General features: G+C 44.4%; 1 protein-coding gene across 1 annotated transcript in view; it reads right to left on the bottom strand.

Annotated features, from left to right (window-relative positions):
• Positions 1 to 9,420: 9,420 nt before the first annotated feature.
• Positions 9,421 to 19,161, bottom strand: part of SMARCD3 (SWI/SNF related, matrix associated, actin dependent regulator of chromatin, subfamily d, member 3) — a 48,876-nt gene continuing 39,135 nt past the window's right edge. The window contains exons 9-13 of the mRNA XM_009998042.1: positions 18,484 to 18,581; positions 15,038 to 15,173; positions 12,826 to 12,948; positions 10,010 to 10,111; positions 9,421 to 9,918 (exon numbers count right to left, since the gene is read on the bottom strand). Of these exons, the coding sequence (XP_009996344.1) occupies positions 9,865 to 9,918; positions 10,010 to 10,111; positions 12,826 to 12,948; positions 15,038 to 15,173; positions 18,484 to 18,581 (513 nt within the window). The 3' untranslated portion in view covers positions 9,421 to 9,864. The remainder of the gene's footprint in view (positions 9,919 to 10,009; positions 10,112 to 12,825; positions 12,949 to 15,037; positions 15,174 to 18,483; positions 18,582 to 19,161) is intronic.

Raw genomic sequence — 19,161 nt, 5'->3', positions numbered from 1 at the left:
CCTAACTTGGGGCTCATGGACGCTCCTTGGCTCTGGGCAGTGACACTGACTGGACAGGTGGGTCACGGGGGTATCAGAGACGGCGAGTGCAGCAGGTGGGCTCTTCCCTCCTCCCTGAGGCCCGTTCAGATGCTTTCTGCGTGGGACACCCCCTGCTGCGGGCACTGGTGCTGGGACCTGCCTGCCTGCCTGCCCCGGGTCCAGCCTGGGCCTCAGCGCTGAGCTCAGGGTCCCGAGCCCTGGGGTCGGGGCCGGAGCCCCCCCGTGTTGCTGCTGGTTTAGGGGAAACCAGCAGCTGTTGCACCCGCTGCCGAGAGGCCGCCACTCCGACACCACGGGCCGCACCTGCCGTCCTGCCCTCCGAGACGGGGCCACCAACCAACCTGCCCTGGGAACGGAGCCTCGGGGACAGGCTGGAGGGGAACATTACCTCACACACACACACATATGCACATTCCTTTCCTCAAACTTGCACACACAGCACGACCTCTTCACGAGGACTGAGTCGTGCTTCCTTCCCTCCTTGCCTCCTCCCTTTGGTCCTTAACCCTCTCCCTCAACAGCGCAGGACCTTTTGCATTGCCTCCCTTCTCACTATATACAAATTTATATCCCTGGTAGCCATTTACATTTGCATTTTCCCTACAAATTTATATCCCTGGTAGCCATTTACGTTTGCATTTTCCCTAAACATCATCCCTCAGTTTGTGTTAACCCTTAATAAACTGATTCGTTTGTGGAGCAAACCTTGGTTCTAGAGGCAATTTCTGAGCGTGGGGGGAGGGGGGTACTTTCTAACTACCACCCTGAAATATGGTCCCACGGCAGCCGTTCCTCTGTGAGAGGTGAGTGCCATGTGTGACCCATGGTCTTATACAAAAACCCCTCCACATCGGGAGGAGGGTTGTCACAAAAGCACCTGACAGCTGGTAGCCCCCCAGTACCGGCTTGCAACACATATGCTTTAGAAAAAGAAGAAATCACACATTCGTTGTTAAAGTTGAAAGACTGCATAAGAGCATCCACTGGTGTTAAATAGATGAGAAGCATCTGTGACTGTGCCAAGGACAGGAAACCTGGAGAGACACTTTGAGGTTGTAGTCAGTGATGCCACAGACACTGGCAGCAACGAGTAACATGTACTTTCCTGCAAGGGCTGCTAATGGGTAACCTCTACCATCTGTCCTTTTACATTGTTCAATAAGGTTGGCAATTTTATTTCTGGATATTTGTAGACAACTAGTAAACTACAGGTACTCATGTTGAGATTTTCATAATTCCATATTCAAGTCACGCTGACCACCACAGTGCTCTTCACAGGAAAACATGTATTAGCATGACTACACATTGGCACGTGCATTTTAGCTGTTTTTGTTACTGTTTTGTTTTTTTTCTATGGAGGTACAAATACATAATGCAGAGTGACTTGTTTTGATAATGGTTTTGGGTGTTCTTATGTTTTAATTAACTTTACAACTAAGAATTTCTCAGAATGACCAATGTCACAGAATGCATCTCATTACTTGGTCCAAGCCTGGAGTAATCCTTGCTTTCTGGAGAAGCTCATTCCATAAGCTTGGAATAGCCACACAGAAAGCTCTGCTCTGTTAAAAGCAAAACCACACTCTTATTTTGGAACCTTACTTTGCTATAAGCTGTCAAACTCAGTTTTAGAAGGCTTTGGAACCTCTAGTGCCTTCAAGGTAAAGAAAGATCTTCGTAATGATACAAAAAGTCATGCTTAAGTAGCTTTTTGAATTAGCTGTAATCTCTTTCATGAAAAAGCCTTTATATACAACTACATTACATTGCTGAACACCATCTGAGAAGCTAAAAAGACTGAATAAACAAAGGTCATACCAACTGCCTTCCCAGATGGAGTATTTTCTTGGATGGCCAGGACAGAGGGAATTACAGACGGAGGTACATATGCATTGCATATCAAGCTGGGTGAGAACTCTGAATTTGAGCCTCAGCTCCCCAGGAGAAAAACGTGTCTAAGAGTTAATGCTACATTCAAGGTCTTGAAAACACAGATTTCCAAGGATTACAAATAAGATGCATGGCTTCCTGAACTCTATAATGCACCTCAAAAGAGAGCAGAGCCACAGCAGAGAGGCAAGTTAGGAAACTTCCTGTCACCTCCCGAAGTGCTAACACTCAGATGCTTCTGGAATCTTGAGATAACTGAGCTGCTGCAGCCCTTATTCCTCTGATACAGGAACTAGAATCAGCTGTGCAGCAGTGGTGTTGGCAGCATTAAGGTGACCCTAAAGTCTGCTTTCTAAAAGCATGAGGAAAGTCTGGTCCTAGGAAGCAAGAGAGTTATTTAACTGATCCTGCCAGGAGTGGAGAAAAAACGTGGCAGTCAGGCACCAGCTTATGATGACCTCTAGTTCTGCTGCCTGTCATCTAAGACACCGTCTCTGAAAAAGTCATCCAAGAAGAGACCACTAAACTGACCAGGCCATGGTCGTAGCTCAGGATTAACACACAGCTACAGAAGGTATCAAATCAGTTCAGTTCCCACTGTCCAGCCTGCAACTCTATAGCAGTTGAATGTGACATTGAGAAGAATTCAGGAATGTTACTAGATAAATAACAAGCAGGTGGTGTACCTGAACCAGAAGAAGCCATCTTCCTTGACATCCTTCACTCTACTACAGCTACATGTTGTAACCTGAAAAGAAAGATGCACAATTTTTTATTCAATATACTGGTAGTTAAAAGTACCTTACTTTTAATACGCTATCGAGTCAATGATTTGCAGTACTGATAGCATACTGTAATTCAGTATCATCACCTGTAACATAGACTCTAGTTTCATATTCTTAATTCTCAAGACTCTTTTCTTTGCAAAATTCAGGGTGGACACTTTTAGTAATCTCCCTGCTACTAGCTTCTGCAGAGCAGTAGCATTTTTGTCCTTATTATAGCCCTGACATTTGAACAGTCTGACAGCTTTTAACTGGACAGATATCGATAAACAAATATAATTGACATGTAATACTTTTTATTTAAGATCTAGAACACAGTATTGATCCAAGTTAAATGAAGGAAAGGTTCTAGTACAACGCCCTGTGCTGGCATTTCATTTTAATATCCATTTTGAATACTCCTTTTGGTGACTTACATCAACTGGCATCCTAGTTCTGCTGCTCTGCGTTTCCCACGTATTCATAGAAATCCGTGCTGGATTGATATTTTCAATCATGTTGTCATCTTCGGAAAGGACACTAACCGTAACATCTGGAGAATGAAAGATAACATTTTTTCAATATTATTTTAATTCAGAATTAAGGCAAACAAACTCCCTGAATTCCTGCACCTCTCACACTTAAAGGATTAAGACACACAATACCCACATTCTAAACAACAAAAAATTAAAAACAGATATGGAAAACCTTCTCTCTGTAGCACTGTAATTAGATCAGGTAACAATTCTTAGAAAAAACCTCCACCTAACTTTATCCAATCACTGCTTAAAAAAAATAAAAATCCTCAAATTTCAAGTCTGCCTTTCCCAGAGTATCATTCTTATCAAAATATACTCACCAGGGAAGGTACCTCCTGCTGGAAAAGAAGCATTTTTGTCATATTTTACATTCAAACAGCCAGGTTTCTCAGGACCAGGTAGGACATTCAATGTGATCAGAGGACAGTCTAACGTGGTCTTGTTGTGTGAGGTCTTAAGCTGTAAAGTGTGCTCTCCCCTGAAATATACAGAAATCATAAAAACTGTTATTAAATGCCTCTTCAGAAAAGACAGTCTTCAACACACTTCAATTGCAAATCATGTAAATTCAAGTATGATGAAAATCGAAAAGTTATCAATAGTAAAGGGATAAAAACGTGTTAATGCAAAGACACTTGAAATCTTAAGTTTAAGATATTCTTAAGGTATTAGTTTATTTATGTTTCTTTAGCTTTAACATCCCAGTGAGGACAGCTTGTCGAGGAGGATGGCTGCAGAGCCCTGGCCATGTGAAAGCTAAGTGGAGGAGCTGGGAGGAGGGGACAAGGTTGGGGATTGGAGGGGGAGTTGAAAGTTGGTGTAGGTGAGAGGGCTGGCAGGGCTGAAAAATTCCTCCACATTCTGATTTTGTCTAATTGCTCCAACTGAAGTTTCAGTCAATGCATCTTCCCATTTTAGAAGATCATTTTGAGTAATTATCTTGTTGTCTGCATCTTGTTTCAATATTATTACAGGTGGTAGAGTGCAACTCTAACTAAGGTTCATCACAGGTGTTCAGCTAAAGATTAACTAAAATTGCAGCCTAAGACCTCATCAGTTCAGCTAATGCTAAGTCAAGTCTTGAGTCAAGTCAAAAGTCAAGTCACTTAGGTCAAGCAGTTGTTAGTTTGCCAAGTCTTTAACATGTATACAATTTGAACTGATATCCTTTTAATTAACATAATCTATCTCAATATTCCTATAGTCAATCCATTTCTGATTTTGGCAGTAAGGAGGCCCAGAGAAATAGTCAAATGTCACAATCTGTGACAAGAAACTACCGTCAAAACTGAAATAGATGAATGCACAAAAAGCCTTGCTAAGACCCAAGAACAAAAGGACGCAAGGAAAACTGCCCAGAAAAAGGGCTCCCTGCAAAAGAGGAGGCTCCAGGGTGGTGCTGACGACACCAACCACAGCACGGGCACAAAAGAGGACTAAGCAGAAATGTCCAAGTCATGAGGCCACCGTGGGTGTCATGATGATGAGCACAGAAGTTCAAGACCTAAGGATAGGGCACAAGATGAGCACCAAGCTCCTGAAGCACAAAGACTCCTCTGGCCCCCTTCCCCCCTCAGGATCAATCTCTCCCCCTCTCGCGCTCTTCCCGCCCTTCTCTCCCCCTCACGCGCTCTCCCCCCTCCCCTCTCCCCCTCACTGCCTGGCACATACTAGTGTTGTGCTGAACAGCAACCCGCTGCCCTTACCTGCCCAAAAGGGACAGCTCCTTATCAGCCCTCTCCCCAACTCTTCACTTTAAAACCCCTCCCTGCAATTACCAGCCTTGTCCCTCCACCCCCTGAGCCCTCCCCAGCACCCATCCCTCAACTTAGCTTTCAAGGGGCCAGAGGTCTCAACCCATCTTTGTTTAAAGAGAGCTTCACAGTTGGTCAACTGCATTAGTCCTGCAATTACCAGGCTCCTCTTCATCACCTGCAAAAAGAAAAAAACACCATAGACTATTAAACCACCTTCTCACCCCAAAACTTTTTATATGAAGTTACCAACAGGAGAAAAAACTGCATGCAAGAAACATCCTTCTGCCTATACACACTGCTTACCTGGAGAGTCTTGCAGAATGTTGACAGTGAGCTTCAATCTTCAAGCACACTCACCCAAACAGCTCCAACAGCTCTAAAACAGCCACCAGCAGCAAGGACATGACAGCACAGCCACAGAGCAGACTGAGCTCCCTGGGCACAAGCGATGGCTCATATAACCCGGGGTCCACCCACTGCCCTTCCCACAATCCATGGGAAAGGGGCAGGGGCAAACACAAGCTGGAATTAAGGGGGCTGGGGGAGCAGCACCTCATTCTGATGATAAATTTACTCCAGATGACCAAGCACCTGACCTGGAGAAGGAGCCAGACCTCTCCAATGGTAAAGATTTCTCACTTACTCAGTATGGAAATGGCTGATGATGGAAGCCAGAGAAGAAATTAATTAATGTAACAAATCTCTAAAGAGCATCAGTTCTCCCTTTTGTTAAGTCCCATAAAAATGTGTCCGTCCCCCTCCCCCCTGAGTGTGTCCCCCTGTGTGTGCATGTGCACAGAACCCCAAAAATTCGAGAACACTGTCAGGAACAGAAAGAAACCAACTTTGCCTGTCTTTGTTAAGACGCATGGGGTTAATGCAAGAGATACAAAGAAACAAAGTATTTATTGTTAAAAGCTTTTCTATGAATCACTCGGCATCAGACAATGAAGATACGGTGGCTACAGAGTAGAGGGATCCTCTCTCTCCCCCCCCCTTTTACACACGTGTTTGCTCACTCTCACAACCCACAGCTGTATTTGTTTTAATGAAGTTCTTTTCTTCAATGAGATTGAAAAGGTGTTTATCATACAGGATCTGGCAGAACAGATACATCAGATTAAACAACAGAGCAGTTACAGAAAGGAGATCTCTTTCTTCAGAAAAAAGGAGCATTCTTCTCCCCCTCACCTCTTTGCACTGCCACAAAAGGGTTCTCAACACAAAAATAGGCAAAAAAAAAAAACCCAAACTAGCATTTTGGCAAAATTAGGGGCCCAAGGATATCCACAACAATAATGATATATGCACTAATATTTTCACTCAGCTTCCACAGGATAAATTCTAGACAATGTGGTGTAAAAAACCTGCCAGCCTAAACAATGTCTGCATTATAACTACCAACCTCACTAAATGGAACAACTGAATCCCTGGTGATAACTGGAAAATGTTTTGACAATGTGTCTCAAAGTTATTGCAGAATATTTGGTTCTGTCCTGGACACACCACAGGCTCCATGAAAGCTGGGCCTGGCTCTGGCTCACACGCCACACACAGACACACAGACACACACACACACACACACACGGACTGTGCTATTTCCAGCAGTTCTCTGAACGCCATCCTGTGCTATGTCTTACTGGCACTTCAGTGGTGCTCTGCTCCATCTTTTCTTTTCCACTGCTGTATTCTTCTCTCTATTCCATAATCAAACATTTGTTTTCCTTTGAATTTCTGAGAAACACTTGGTCTGAATCCTGACTCATGGCCAACAGAACAAAGGACTAAAAAGAGTGTTTCAAACCTGCCACATCAACACTTCAGCTCTATGATACAATTCCCTTCTACTGGCACTCCAGAATTCTGTTTTAAGCCTTCCCTAGTTTGATGCTATCTTTTTCTAATAATCTATATTATCTATAAATTAACTACTCCTATGCACAGAATATTTTTTTGCACTATGCCCAGATTTTTACTGTACTGTGGCAGCAACTGAAGACCCCAAAATGTCTTCCTGTCGTTGTTTATACACACAAAAAGACAACCATCCTGAACTTCAAATTAGTTTATCATTCCCAATCTGCTACAATAACATGCCTGATCAGGACCTTTCATTTTTGTATGCCCATGTGGCATTTGGTCCAGTTCCTCCCAGTTTTGCTCCAATATTTTTCTTCAAATATAATTTAATTTTTTTGCACCCAAGTAAAAAACTTCTAGCTGCACTCCTGGAACAGAGCTCTACATCTCTCCCTGTGTCTCTTCAGTAAAAGGCTTGAACTGCTTCTGAACATAGGAAAAAAGCATAAAAATCTCAAATGCCAGTTTAGCAAAAGGAAAGACATCTGACAGCTATTCCTGACTCAATGTTGCTGACCAGTCTTTCTATGTGCAGTAGGGCTATGGACAGTGGGATATGAGAATTTAGAATCTGGATTGCCATCTGCAGTGGCTGACTCGTGCATGTGCAGAGTACAGCGCTGGTGCTTAGTACAGGATCACCCCCCAGGGAAGCTCCTTGAACACTGGGCAGACACCACATTAGTCTTGTTAACTCACTCTGAGAGAGACTTGGGAACAGACCCACCCAGTTAATTCCACAGAGAGTCTAAAAGCAGACTGGAGTCCATTATGTTGCCAACTGAGGCACATGACTGAACTTTCTCTGTATAAATATTTGCCACAACAGAATTTGCTGGCAGGCTTCCTGCAGGCTTCTATTCCAGTCCCTTGCCCTCCTCACATCCTTGCATCTTTCTCTGCATTTCTTATTCCTGGAGACTGCATGCACCCCTGACTGTAGCTGCTCTGTTTACCACACACAGAAGAGTTCTATACACTGGACAGCATGCACACAACTGGCACAGCAGCATAATCAATATGGAAGCACAGCAGCAGATGAACCCCACCGTTTTCCCTCCTCGTGCTTGCTTGTCATCCATTCAGCAGAGCCTTAGAGGAAGTCAGGTTTCCTCTCTGTCTCTCCCTGTCTGGCAGTCTCACAGCCCTTCACTGTACTCAGTTTAAGACTGCAGCATTTCACATTTTACTGCAAAGAGGTTTTAACACAAAAAAGTTCCCAATGAAGCCACTCCCAGCAAAAGGCCTCAGGCAAACTGATGCAGCAATGCAGCTCCTTACCCCAGCGTGTTTGTGTGGCAGAACTGCTGTTACAGGACTGCAATCACACCAAGTTTTCCAACACAACTCTGAACACAGTCAAAACGATGGCACTACGAATGTGAAAGCAGAGGTATTAAATACAGGGGTGGAAGAGAAGACTTTCTCTTCTGTGACTGGATGGAAGAAACTTTTAAGTTCAACTACGAATGAAATTGGCAAAGACAGCAGAAGAGAAAAGGGCAACGCTACAGCAAGATGCATTATTCAGTAGAGCTGCCTCCCTTCCACACCACATGTGAATTTGATTCTCTTTCCAAGAAAATGAAAGGAAGGAGATGAAAAGTTGTAACCGGAAGAGGATTTTAAGTGCCACATTATCTGGACAAAGACGTATAATTTGGCAGCTGCTTTTTGGACTAGGAGTCATGTTGGGTCATGAATTACAATCTAGTCTATAAACTACAAAAAATGAGGATGGGGAAGGATTTAATGAAGATGTCCCTGCTTCCAAGTAAATATGGTACAAATTCCCATAGTCTGAGTTTGTTGTACATTTACAAAGAAGATGATTTCCCAGGGATAGGTTCTCTGTGCTACTTAAGGCTGATAGTGCTTTATAACTCAGCAGCATCCTGGATAATCAGTATGTATTGGGGGTGGGGAGACACGATCCACACCAAAAGGCAGTTCATCTATGATCAAAATGTGAGACCAGGGACTCTATTATCATCTTGAAGTAAGAGAAAACCACCACATTATATGAAGTTAAACTTCCTGGATTTTGCACCAACTTGAGTTTTTTTCAGTGCTGATCCCAACTGGCACACAGAGAAGCATTTCAGAAATCTCATATTTTACATCTGTCTCATTGTCAGTATCTGCTGTGCTCAAGGCAGGGATCAGCAAAGCACCATTAAATTATTCTCATTTTCTCAGAATGCCTCCTTTCTTGCTTCAACCTCATCTTTGCTAATACCACTGATATTAAGGATGCCTAAGAAGCTCTCCTCTGGGGGGTAATTCTCTGCCTCTCAGTACAGCACATTGATCATACCCACACCTAGGGATACCTCATTCAGTTTACCTTCCACTGCAGGGGCAAGGGGAAGAGTAAGTATTCGTTTGCAGAAGAGTTGACCTGCCTATACTACCTTCTTCCAGAGGGGCTCTTCATTCCAGGAATGAAAATTATCCTAGTTCGCTCTTTCACACAGTGAGATGGCTTCTTGCACTCATCCAGCTGGAATAAAAACTCTATTCATGAATAAACAGCATTACATACCCACAAGAAAGACTATCTTGTCTAATTCTAGATAAATTCCTAGTTGAGACTCCTAGGTAACACGGGATGAGAACTGCCTTTATTTCTCTAAATCTGTAGTCTCCTGTAACACCCATCTCAGCCTCCCCTATCAATGCCACCCATGACTCTATGCATAGCCCATTAGGATTTGCTGTGTAGTGTCTGAACTTTCCACTAAAACTTGATGATACACGTTGATGAATGAGCCTTTAATGTTCTTTAACACTGACACTTGTACGGCTCTGTCTCTGGCCTGGAATGGTTGGAGACTCCGCCCTGGGGCAAGATTTTCAAGGGTCACTCTAAAGCTGGTGTTCTGACTGGTGTGCTGATGGTACATTCTCATTCAGCCAGGAAGCAGGTCCATGTGTAACAGTGAGCTAAGTAACACTGAAAAGTCCACTGGTTTGGTGGTCATGATGCCAATGGAATCTTGTGAGCAGTACTTATGTGTTGCGCACCCCCAGAGATTGTTCCAGTTCCTGCCGGCGCTGCTGGATCTGAAAGAGAGAGAGAACTGTGCAGTCCAGCAGATTGTTCAGTGGCAGGAAGACTCATCTGTAAGCAAGCAGTGGGGTAATTCCTTCATACCTTGCAGTAGAAGTATCTGCTCACAGCCTCTTGAGACCATGGCTCATGATAAAATTCAGCTCTCCGTTCTTCCTCTGGGTTTCCAACTACATCAGTCATCACCTGTGATAAGAATTAAAACAATTTTTCACTATAGCTCTTCTACCACAGAGGGAAACATTCACATTTACCTAGAGTAAAAAATTACCTACATTTCTACATCAAAAATATTCAGGACTGTTCTCTGAGTCCAAGGCAAATCAACAGTAAATAGCATGTGTGTTTACCACCAAAACAAGATGGTTGCATACAAGCTATGAAGTGTGACCAGCTCCCACCTCTGCTCCTCAGCTCTGCCAAGGAATTATTCTGGACACCAGTAGTTCCCCAGGCTAAATACTACAACCTCTAACAGTTTAATAGCATGGACAGCTTAGTTCCAGTTCCCAGGAAAAGTTTCCCAGCACTGTATGTTTTATTAGTCTGTAAGAACCTCAGGGGTTATCCACACACAGGGTAACAGCTTGACACTGCTCAGGTATTCACATCAGATGGAAGCACAACTCTACATCAGAGCTGCCCTAATCCCAGTGCATATCTTACCTTGACTTCAAGGAAAGTTCTGATGGGAAAAGCATTACGGAAAAATAACTCTGTTGAAAAGCAAGGAATAGAAAACACTAGTAATTCCAAAATGGCCAAAGTCCTGAGCTATTTTTAAGTCTCTACAGAACTGCCAAGAAAGCGAGATTTGAAGAACAACAAGTTGTTTAAGGAATTAGTGGATGAGACCACCTGGAAAACTGCCCTTAGGGACAAGAGGCTGAAGTGTGTAAGAAAGTGGGCAAGGAAGGCAGGAGACCGGCATGGCTCAGTAAGGACCTCCTGGTCATATTAAAGAGTAAGAAAGAAATTCACAGGCGGTGGAACCAGGGACAAGTATTTTGGGAAGAATAGAGGGATACTGCCCAGATGTGTAGGAATGGGCTCAGGAAAGCTAAGGCACAGGTGGAGCTGAATTTGGCAAGGCATGCAAAGAACAGTAAGAAGGGCTTTTACAGGTACATAGGCCAGACAAGGAAGATTAAAGAAAATGTACATCTCCCCCTAATAAATAAGGCATGAGAACTGGTGAGAATATGGAGAAAGCTAAGTTGTTGGGTTTTTTTTCCCCCACAGTTTTCAGTGATAATATCTCCTCCCATACCTCTCAACCCCCTGAACCTCATGGGGGAAAGAAGTCCTTCCCACTGCAGGACATCAGATTTAAGAACAACGTACACAAATCGATGGGACCTGACAAAATGCATGCCAGTGTCCTGAGGGAATTGGCTGATGTGGTCATGAAGCCATTCTCCAACATATTTGAAAAGTCACAGCAGTCAGGCAAAGTCCCCAGTGACTGGAAAAGGGGAAACATCATACCCATTTTAAAATGGTAAAAATAAGGACCCTGGGAACTACTGACCAGGCAGCCTCACCTCTGTGCCCAGTAAGATTATGAAACGATTCCTTCTGGAAAAAAATGTCCCAGGATATGGAAGGCAGAGAGGTGAGTAGGGGCAGCCAACATGGCTTCAGCAAAGGCAAACTGTGTGGTACTAACATCGTGGCCTGAAGTGACTGCATTTGTGGGTAAGAGAAGAGCAACTTATGTCATCACCTGGGTCAGGGCAATCGACACCAACAGCACTCAGTTTCGGGGCCAGTCTTAGTCAATATTTTTATCAATTATCTGGGTGAGGGGATTCAGTGCTTTCTCAGTCAGTTTGCAGATGACACCAAATCAGGCAGGAGTGTTATCTGCTCAGTGGTAGGGAGGCTCTGCAGAGGGACTTGGACAGGCTGGATCCATGGGCCAAGGCCAATTGGATGAGGTTTAACAAGGCCAAGTGCCAGGTCCTGCACTTTGGTCACAACAACCCCATGCAAAGCTACAGGCTTGGGGCAGAGTGGCTGGAGAGCTGCCCAGCACAAAAGGCCCTGGTGGTATTGGTTGACAGCCAGATGAACATGAGCCAGTGTGTGCCCAGGTGGCCAAAAAGGCCACCAGCATCCTGGCCTGCATCAGGAATAGCGTGGCCAGCAGCAGTAGGGAGGTGATCATGCCCCTGTCCTGGCACTGGTGAGGCTGCACCTCAAGCACTGTGGGCAGTTCTGGGCCCCTCACTACAAGAAGCACATTGAGGGGCTGGAGTGTGTCCAGAGGAGAGCAACCAAGCTGGGGAAGGGTCTGGTGAACAAGTCATACGAGGATTGGCTGAGGGAACTGGGGATGTTTAGTTTGGAGAAGAGGTGGCTGAGGGGAGACCAACTACCTGAAAGGAGGTTGTATGGAGATGGGAGTTGGGCACTTCTCCCAAATAAATAATGACAGGACTAGAGGAAATGGCCTGAAGTTGCACTAGAGGAGGTTTATACTGGGTATTAGGAAGAATTCCTTTACCAAAGAGTGGTTGGATACTGGAACAGGCTGCCCAGGGAGGGAGTGGAGTCACCAACCTTGGAGGTATCAAAACATATAGATGTGGCACTTCAGGACATGCTCTAGTGGGCAAGGTGGGTGTTGCTGTGTTGTTTTAATTTTTATCCATGTTTGTTGTTTTTTTTCCTCCTGGGTGGACATTTGGACTTGGTGATCGTAGAGGTTTTTCCAACAGTGACAGTTCTGTGGTTCTGTGATATAGCCAGAAGGATAAATGGATTGAGAGCAGCCCTGCCACTCATTGTCTGCCTTCCACCAATTTTCCATACTGGATGATTTACGTATATACATATGTAGATAAAACTATCACATTCTGGTTCCACTATTCACTCTTCTTCAAACCTTGGCTCACCTTAAGATCCCTACTTTGGGACCGGAGAAGGTCTTGGATGTATCCTTTGGGATCTTTGGAGAAACTCAGCATGAAATCACGTTGTATTTTTAGTTGATTTATGGATTCGATTGTCTCATGAATCTGACAGAAAAAAACCAGAGCAGATGTTACTTATTTCCTCCCACACTCCAGAGACCTTGAGGTCTGCCCCGTTATCATCTTTGTACTTGTTGTGAGGTACAAAGGTGATAGTTCTCCACTGCAGACTTGTGCAGGGTCCCATGGCTTTTGCCCTTCAGTATGTACAGGATTATTCCTGTGCTGAACTGCTGGCTGGCATGCTGTAACCCATGTTGAGGAGCTAAGTTATGTCACTGGACAGTGCAGTGATTTCCTGGGTATCACCAGTCTTTCTGCCAAGCTGGGATTTTTCAGGAAAAGTCCCATATAAGTACGTCTTTAAACAGTGCCCAATGCAAGACAGCAGTTATTCCTCTGGTTAATCATCACTGTATTTTCAGTACCCTGCTGTGATCCTTACAATTCCTAGTGATTGCCTGATCAAGTCCATGTTAAATGGACTCATGTAACAGCCACAACTTCCAGACTTTTCTGACAAGAAAGCCTATTAAAGCCCCAGTGGCTGCAAGAAGAGGAGTACGAACAATAAGAAATCTGCAGTATGGAAGGGTTATGAAACAGTAGTCATATCTTCAGAAATATTACCAAAAAAATGAGCATTAACCAGCAGGGAATAATGAAGACTCCAAACATAAGTCAAGGTCGTATCATTCTGGATAACAAAATCAAATATAATCAATGGGAGGACAATTAATGAATCATTTGCACATAGGCATACACAGAAAAGCAAACTTTTTATATCCCATTCCTCTAAAATTCTAGGTTGAGATTGTAAACCTATCTTGTTTAATTTCATTAATACATCTGTTTTGCCAAAACAGCTAATGTGGCTGTGGAGGAAATAATCCTGCCCTGATCTGGCTGAGCCATCAAGGCCATCAAGGCCAATAGTGTGGACACAACTATACGGTAGCTGACAGAAGCGAGTTGCCATGAACTTAATTCCTTATTTGGGAAAGCAACGTAGCCATGCTGGAAAGAAATCTGCTGCCTTGCACCGGATTTCCACTAGAGGACTCTGGCAGCACGGAGTAGACGAGACAGATGAGAACCGGCAGCAGTCAGACCTCTTTACCCAGAAGTGACTTCAGTAACTTCCTTCCTCACAGTTTCCACTCTGCTGTACCAAGTGGTCAAAGAGAGGTGACACCGACATGGGGAAATGTGAGCTGGGCTGGGAATAGAACAATCCTGCGTGTGCTGCAGGCAAACCTATACAGGCTGTGAACCAGCTGGCTGAGCTGCTGAAAAGGACCTTTTTCAAGAGCCATAAAACAAAAGATGCTGCAAGAGTTACCAGAATCCACAGGACTGTTAGTGTCCAAACGCCTTTAAATCACATGAAGACCAGAGTTTAATATATTAATAATACCTGTTTGTATTACAGGTAAAAATCAGAACCTGGACCTGACTACATGTCACGTAAGTCATTTCTGGTCCATAATGTCACACTTCTTCCCTTGCTTTGAGAAGCCAATTTTTTATTCCTTATCAAGCCAAATCAGCCATTTACAGGTGTGCCAAATGGTAGCTAACAGTGCCCATGACATGAACCCCTTCCACAGCCTGCAGAGCTCACCACTGCTGTGAGACAAATGCTACTATCTGAAGTGTGTGGGATCCCTTTTCAAGAACAGTGAGCAAAACTGACCCAAGAGATTTTTCTGCCCTGCATCTTCTGTATCTGGAGACACTGCAGAGAGCTGTTCTGCACCCCTGCATGCACAAAACACATCTGGAGTATGAGACTCTCCTAGCTTTGCCTTATAACAGTTCAGCAAGACACCATTACCTCTCAGTAAAAAGTTACAGTCAAACAGTTCAGATGATTCTTGAGTGCCAGGGGACTCATAATACCATCTGTACATTCTGCTTCTATCACCTCCACATGTCAGGCCCTGGATCAAATCCTAAGTGGGAATGCCACTCATGCCTCTGAATTCTCATTGCATGTAGCTGATTCCTCTCTTGAAGGCACATCCCACTGAGAAGTCCCCATCTGACAATGTTACTGTCTGAGATGTTACACCAACAGGAAGGTGCACAATCAGTATCTATGCCAAGTGACACTTTACTCCTAGGCTGGTACCTTGTTGTCCAATGCTGTGATCTCCTGTTGGTTGGCTGTTGAGAGAAGAAAACTACTCATCTGTCCCTTTAATGGGTCTTCAACTTCTACATCTATGTCGTAACAAGCTGTCTTCTTCTGATCATTGGGGTCAACACTAGGGAGGAATAACAGAAGATCATGCGAATTGCCATAAAAAATCAGAATATCCATCCAGTCTCTGATAAAGCCTGTTGCAGATCATACAATCAAAGAATCGTAAAATTGAGGGAGTTGGAAGGGACATCTAGAGACCATAGAGTCCAACCCTACTGCAAGAGTAGGACCCTAGTGCAGGTCACTCAGAAACACATCCAGGTGTGTTTTGAAAGTGTCCAGAGAAGGAGACTCCACAATCTCTCTGGGCAGCCTGGCCCAGGGCTCCATCACCCTGACAGTGAGTAAGTTTTTCCTCATGTCGAGGTGGAACTTCCTGTGCTCCAGTTTGCATCCATTGCCCCTTGTCCTGTTACTGGGCAGCACTGAAAAGAGACTGGACCCTTTCTCTTGACACCCACCCCTCAGATACTTGTAGACATTAATGAGATCCCCTCTCGGCCTTCTCTTCTCAAGACTGAACAGCCCCAGGTCTCTCAGCCTTTCTTCATAGGAGAGCTGTTCCAGTCCCATAATCATCCTCATAGCCTCAGTTGGTCTGTCTCCAGTAAATCCCTGTCTCCCCTGAATTGGGGAGCCCAAAACTGGATACAGTATTCCAGCTGTGGTCTCACCAGAGCAGAGTAGAGGGGAAGCAGAACCTCTCTAGACTTGCTGGACATACTTTTCTTAATGCACCCCAAGATACCACTGGCCTTCTTGGCCACAAGAGTACATTGCTGCCCCATGGGTAACTTACTGCCCAGTAGGACTCCAAGGTATTTCTTCATGGAGCTGCATTCCAGCAGAACAATCCCTAATCTGCACTGCTGCCTGGTGTTATTCCTCCCCAGCTGCATGACTATACACTTGTCCCTATTGAATTTCATGAGGTTCACCTTTAGCCAGCTCTCCAACCTGCCTAGGCCTCATTGGGTGGCAGCACAGCCCTCTGAGGTGTAAGCCACCCCTCCCAGTTTGGTATCATCAGTGAACTTGCTGAGGGAACACTCCATCTCCTCATCCAGGTCACTGATGAAGATACTGAACAAAACTGGACCCAGTTCTGATCCCTGGGGAACACCACTGGCCACAGGTCTCAGGCCTCCAACTTGACTCTGTGCCACTGACCACAACCCTCTGAACTCTGTTGTTGAGCCAGTTTTCAATGCACCTCACAGTCCAATCATCTATCCCAGATGCTGTGAGAGACTTTAAGAAGAGAGTATCTTACATATCTCTCTATCCTAGTATACTTGCCACACCCCTGGTGGATTTTCAGTGATAGGTAACACGTTGTATAGAATCACAGAATCATTTAGATTGGAAAAGACCTTTAATATAATCAAGACTGCAGCCCTGCCAAGGCCACCACTGCCCCATGTCCCTCAGCACCATCTCCAGGGCTTGGAAACCCCTCCAGGGATGGGGACTCCCCCCCTGCCCTGGGCAGCCTGGGCCAGGCCCTGACAACCCTGGCCAGCCAGGAATTGTTCCCCAGATCCAACCTCCACCTCCCCTGGCACAACTTGAGGCCGGTTCCTCTTGTCCCATCCCTTGTTCCTGGGGAGCAGAGCCCGACCCCCCTGGCTCCAACCTCCTCTCAGGCAGCTGCAGAGCCAGCAGGTCTCCCCTCAGCCTCCTTTGCTCCAGGCTGGACACCCCCAGCTCCCTCAGCTGCTCCTGCTCACACTTGTGCTCCAGCCCCTTCCCCAGCTCCCTTGCCCTTCTCTGGACATGCTCCAGCCCCTCCGTGTCCTTCTTGTCCTGAGGGACCCAGACCTGACCCCAGCATTCCAGGTGCCCTCTCCCCAGTGCCCAGCACAGGGGGATGGTATCTGGTAGTTAAGCAATTTCAAGAGAGTCCTACATGAAAAACCATTTATAACTCCTCATTTAGTGTGCGTTAAACGTTTCTGGTAGATACCTTGATGTGATAAAATTTTTCGGAAACACTCGTTCCACCTGCCTTCAAAGCCTCGTACTGCACAGACATGGGATCTTTCCCAGTCTCAAAAGTTAATTAATTTTTGTTTTCTTGTCTGACTTTAAGCAGCTGATTGTCTTCCACTGCACAGATGTTTGTCTTTACAACTCTGATTTCAGGTGTGTCATCTGCAATAAGGAGTGCAGCTCATGCAAAGCTCCTGCTACAGCTTGAGTTCAGGTAAGAGAATTTGTAGCCAAGCTGCTTTTTATATTCAAACTAATCCAAAAGTATACTTTATTTTGATAGCCTATGTAATATTTAAATTTATCATAACATATATTACAAATTTAATATAAAGAACCCAATTTTAAGCATATTCAGAAATATTTGTTCTCAATATTCTGTAAGAAATAAATTCACTACACTCAGCTAACAATAATGTTTCAACACCCAGAATCAGAGTTTTGATCAAGACCACAAAGGAACTTGGGAAAGACAAAAATATCTTAACAGCAAGGATGCAGTCCCCCAAAATCTCTTTATCTCCCTCTCCCACACGGTTGTCACTTAAATATGGAATGTGCTGGAAGAGCCCTAGATAGCTGGAAGTTGTGTTTCATCTACAATACCAGAAATACATCTGTTTTGACAATATTAGGACATTAGGAAAAATTTCTTCACAGGAGGAGTGGCGAGGCCTTGGAACAGGCTGCCCAGGGAGGTGGTGGAGGCACCATCCCCGGAGGTGTCCAAAAAACGGGTGGATGTGGTGCTCTGGGGGAAGGTTTAGTGGTTGGGGTTTGCAGAGCAGATGGTTGGACTTGATGACCTTGAAGGTCTTTTCCAACCTTGATGATTCTATGACAAGAAAGCTCAGTGTCTTGGTCACAGTGGCCTTCCATGAAGCTAGGCCTTCTTCTTTGTACACCTCTTGAGATCTCCCACTAGGTGGGCGTTCCTAGAATGAGACTAACACCCACACGCTGACCCAATCCCAACAAGGCACACACGGCCCGGTGCCTGTGTTTGAAGCTATAATGCTGTTTTGTATTTTACATAATGACTCTGTGATTACAATGACTGCCCATGGCGTACAGTGTCTTACTTCTCATTCCCCTGCCTTGTGAAGAAAACCTGACAGAATCTCTCAATGGAATTCTAGCAGGGATAAAAGTGGTAAGAAGTAGCTTTGCATGCTGCTGGGTAACTGATTCCACTCTACCAAAAATAATTCAGAATTATATAGACCAGAATGATACAGAGGAGGAACATACAACATAGCCCAAGGTACTCACCTGCAAGATAGAAAAACTGGATCCAGGTCCCTGCTACTGTAGCAATTTCTGTATTTTACACAGTGAGTGTTTTGCACAGCACGGGCTGGGCTGACTGACCCACTTACCTGATGATGTGGTTTATCACTATCGGGTCTGGAGGCAGTAGCAGGTTCGTGAGTCTCTGAGGAATTTCAGAAAACTTTAGCCGTGGACAGTCAAAGATCTGGAATACAATTATAAAATAAATCAAGATATAAAATTATAAATGAAGCATGTTATCCTTGTCTAAAACCTAGTTTGCAATTAAATGAAAAACTAAGAAATCAACAGTTCAAAAGTAAGATGGTTTTGAAAGCCACCATTCTGGTTCCTTGCACAGCATACATTTTTGGTCACTTCTGTCCCTGTGAATTGCTGCTGCATTTACAATCTGACAGATGCATCAGATTATGACAATTTCAGGTGTCCCACTTTTGGTTCAGCTGCTGAAGGGCATAGACCACTTAAATGGGACATAAGGATTAACTATCAATTATGGGAGAGAAGGGGACTCTTCCTCTCTCACTAAGGATATACAGCACCATATTGGAAATAATGTATTCTTTTTTTTACCAGAGGAAATACAAAAACGGTTTTCTTGGGTTTTTTTCCAAGGCATCTTTCCTGCAATATTTTGTGCTGGAGAAAAAGACAAGAAAACATTTTTGGGATTTTAAAACTATTTGTAATTTTAGCAGACTTGGGAAAAAATATCTTTTCTAATTATATCTTCCATGTCTTCTGCCTTCATAAACAGGGAAAGA

Source organism: Chaetura pelagica, unplaced genomic scaffold (genome assembly GCF_000747805.2).
Source record: "Chaetura pelagica isolate M959 unplaced genomic scaffold, ChaPel_1.0 scaffold1145, whole genome shotgun sequence".
Classification (NCBI taxonomy): domain Eukaryota; kingdom Metazoa; phylum Chordata; class Aves; order Apodiformes; family Apodidae; genus Chaetura; species Chaetura pelagica.
The sequence above is the reverse complement of the archived record's forward strand: the minus strand, read 5'-3'. Positions and strand labels throughout refer to the sequence as shown.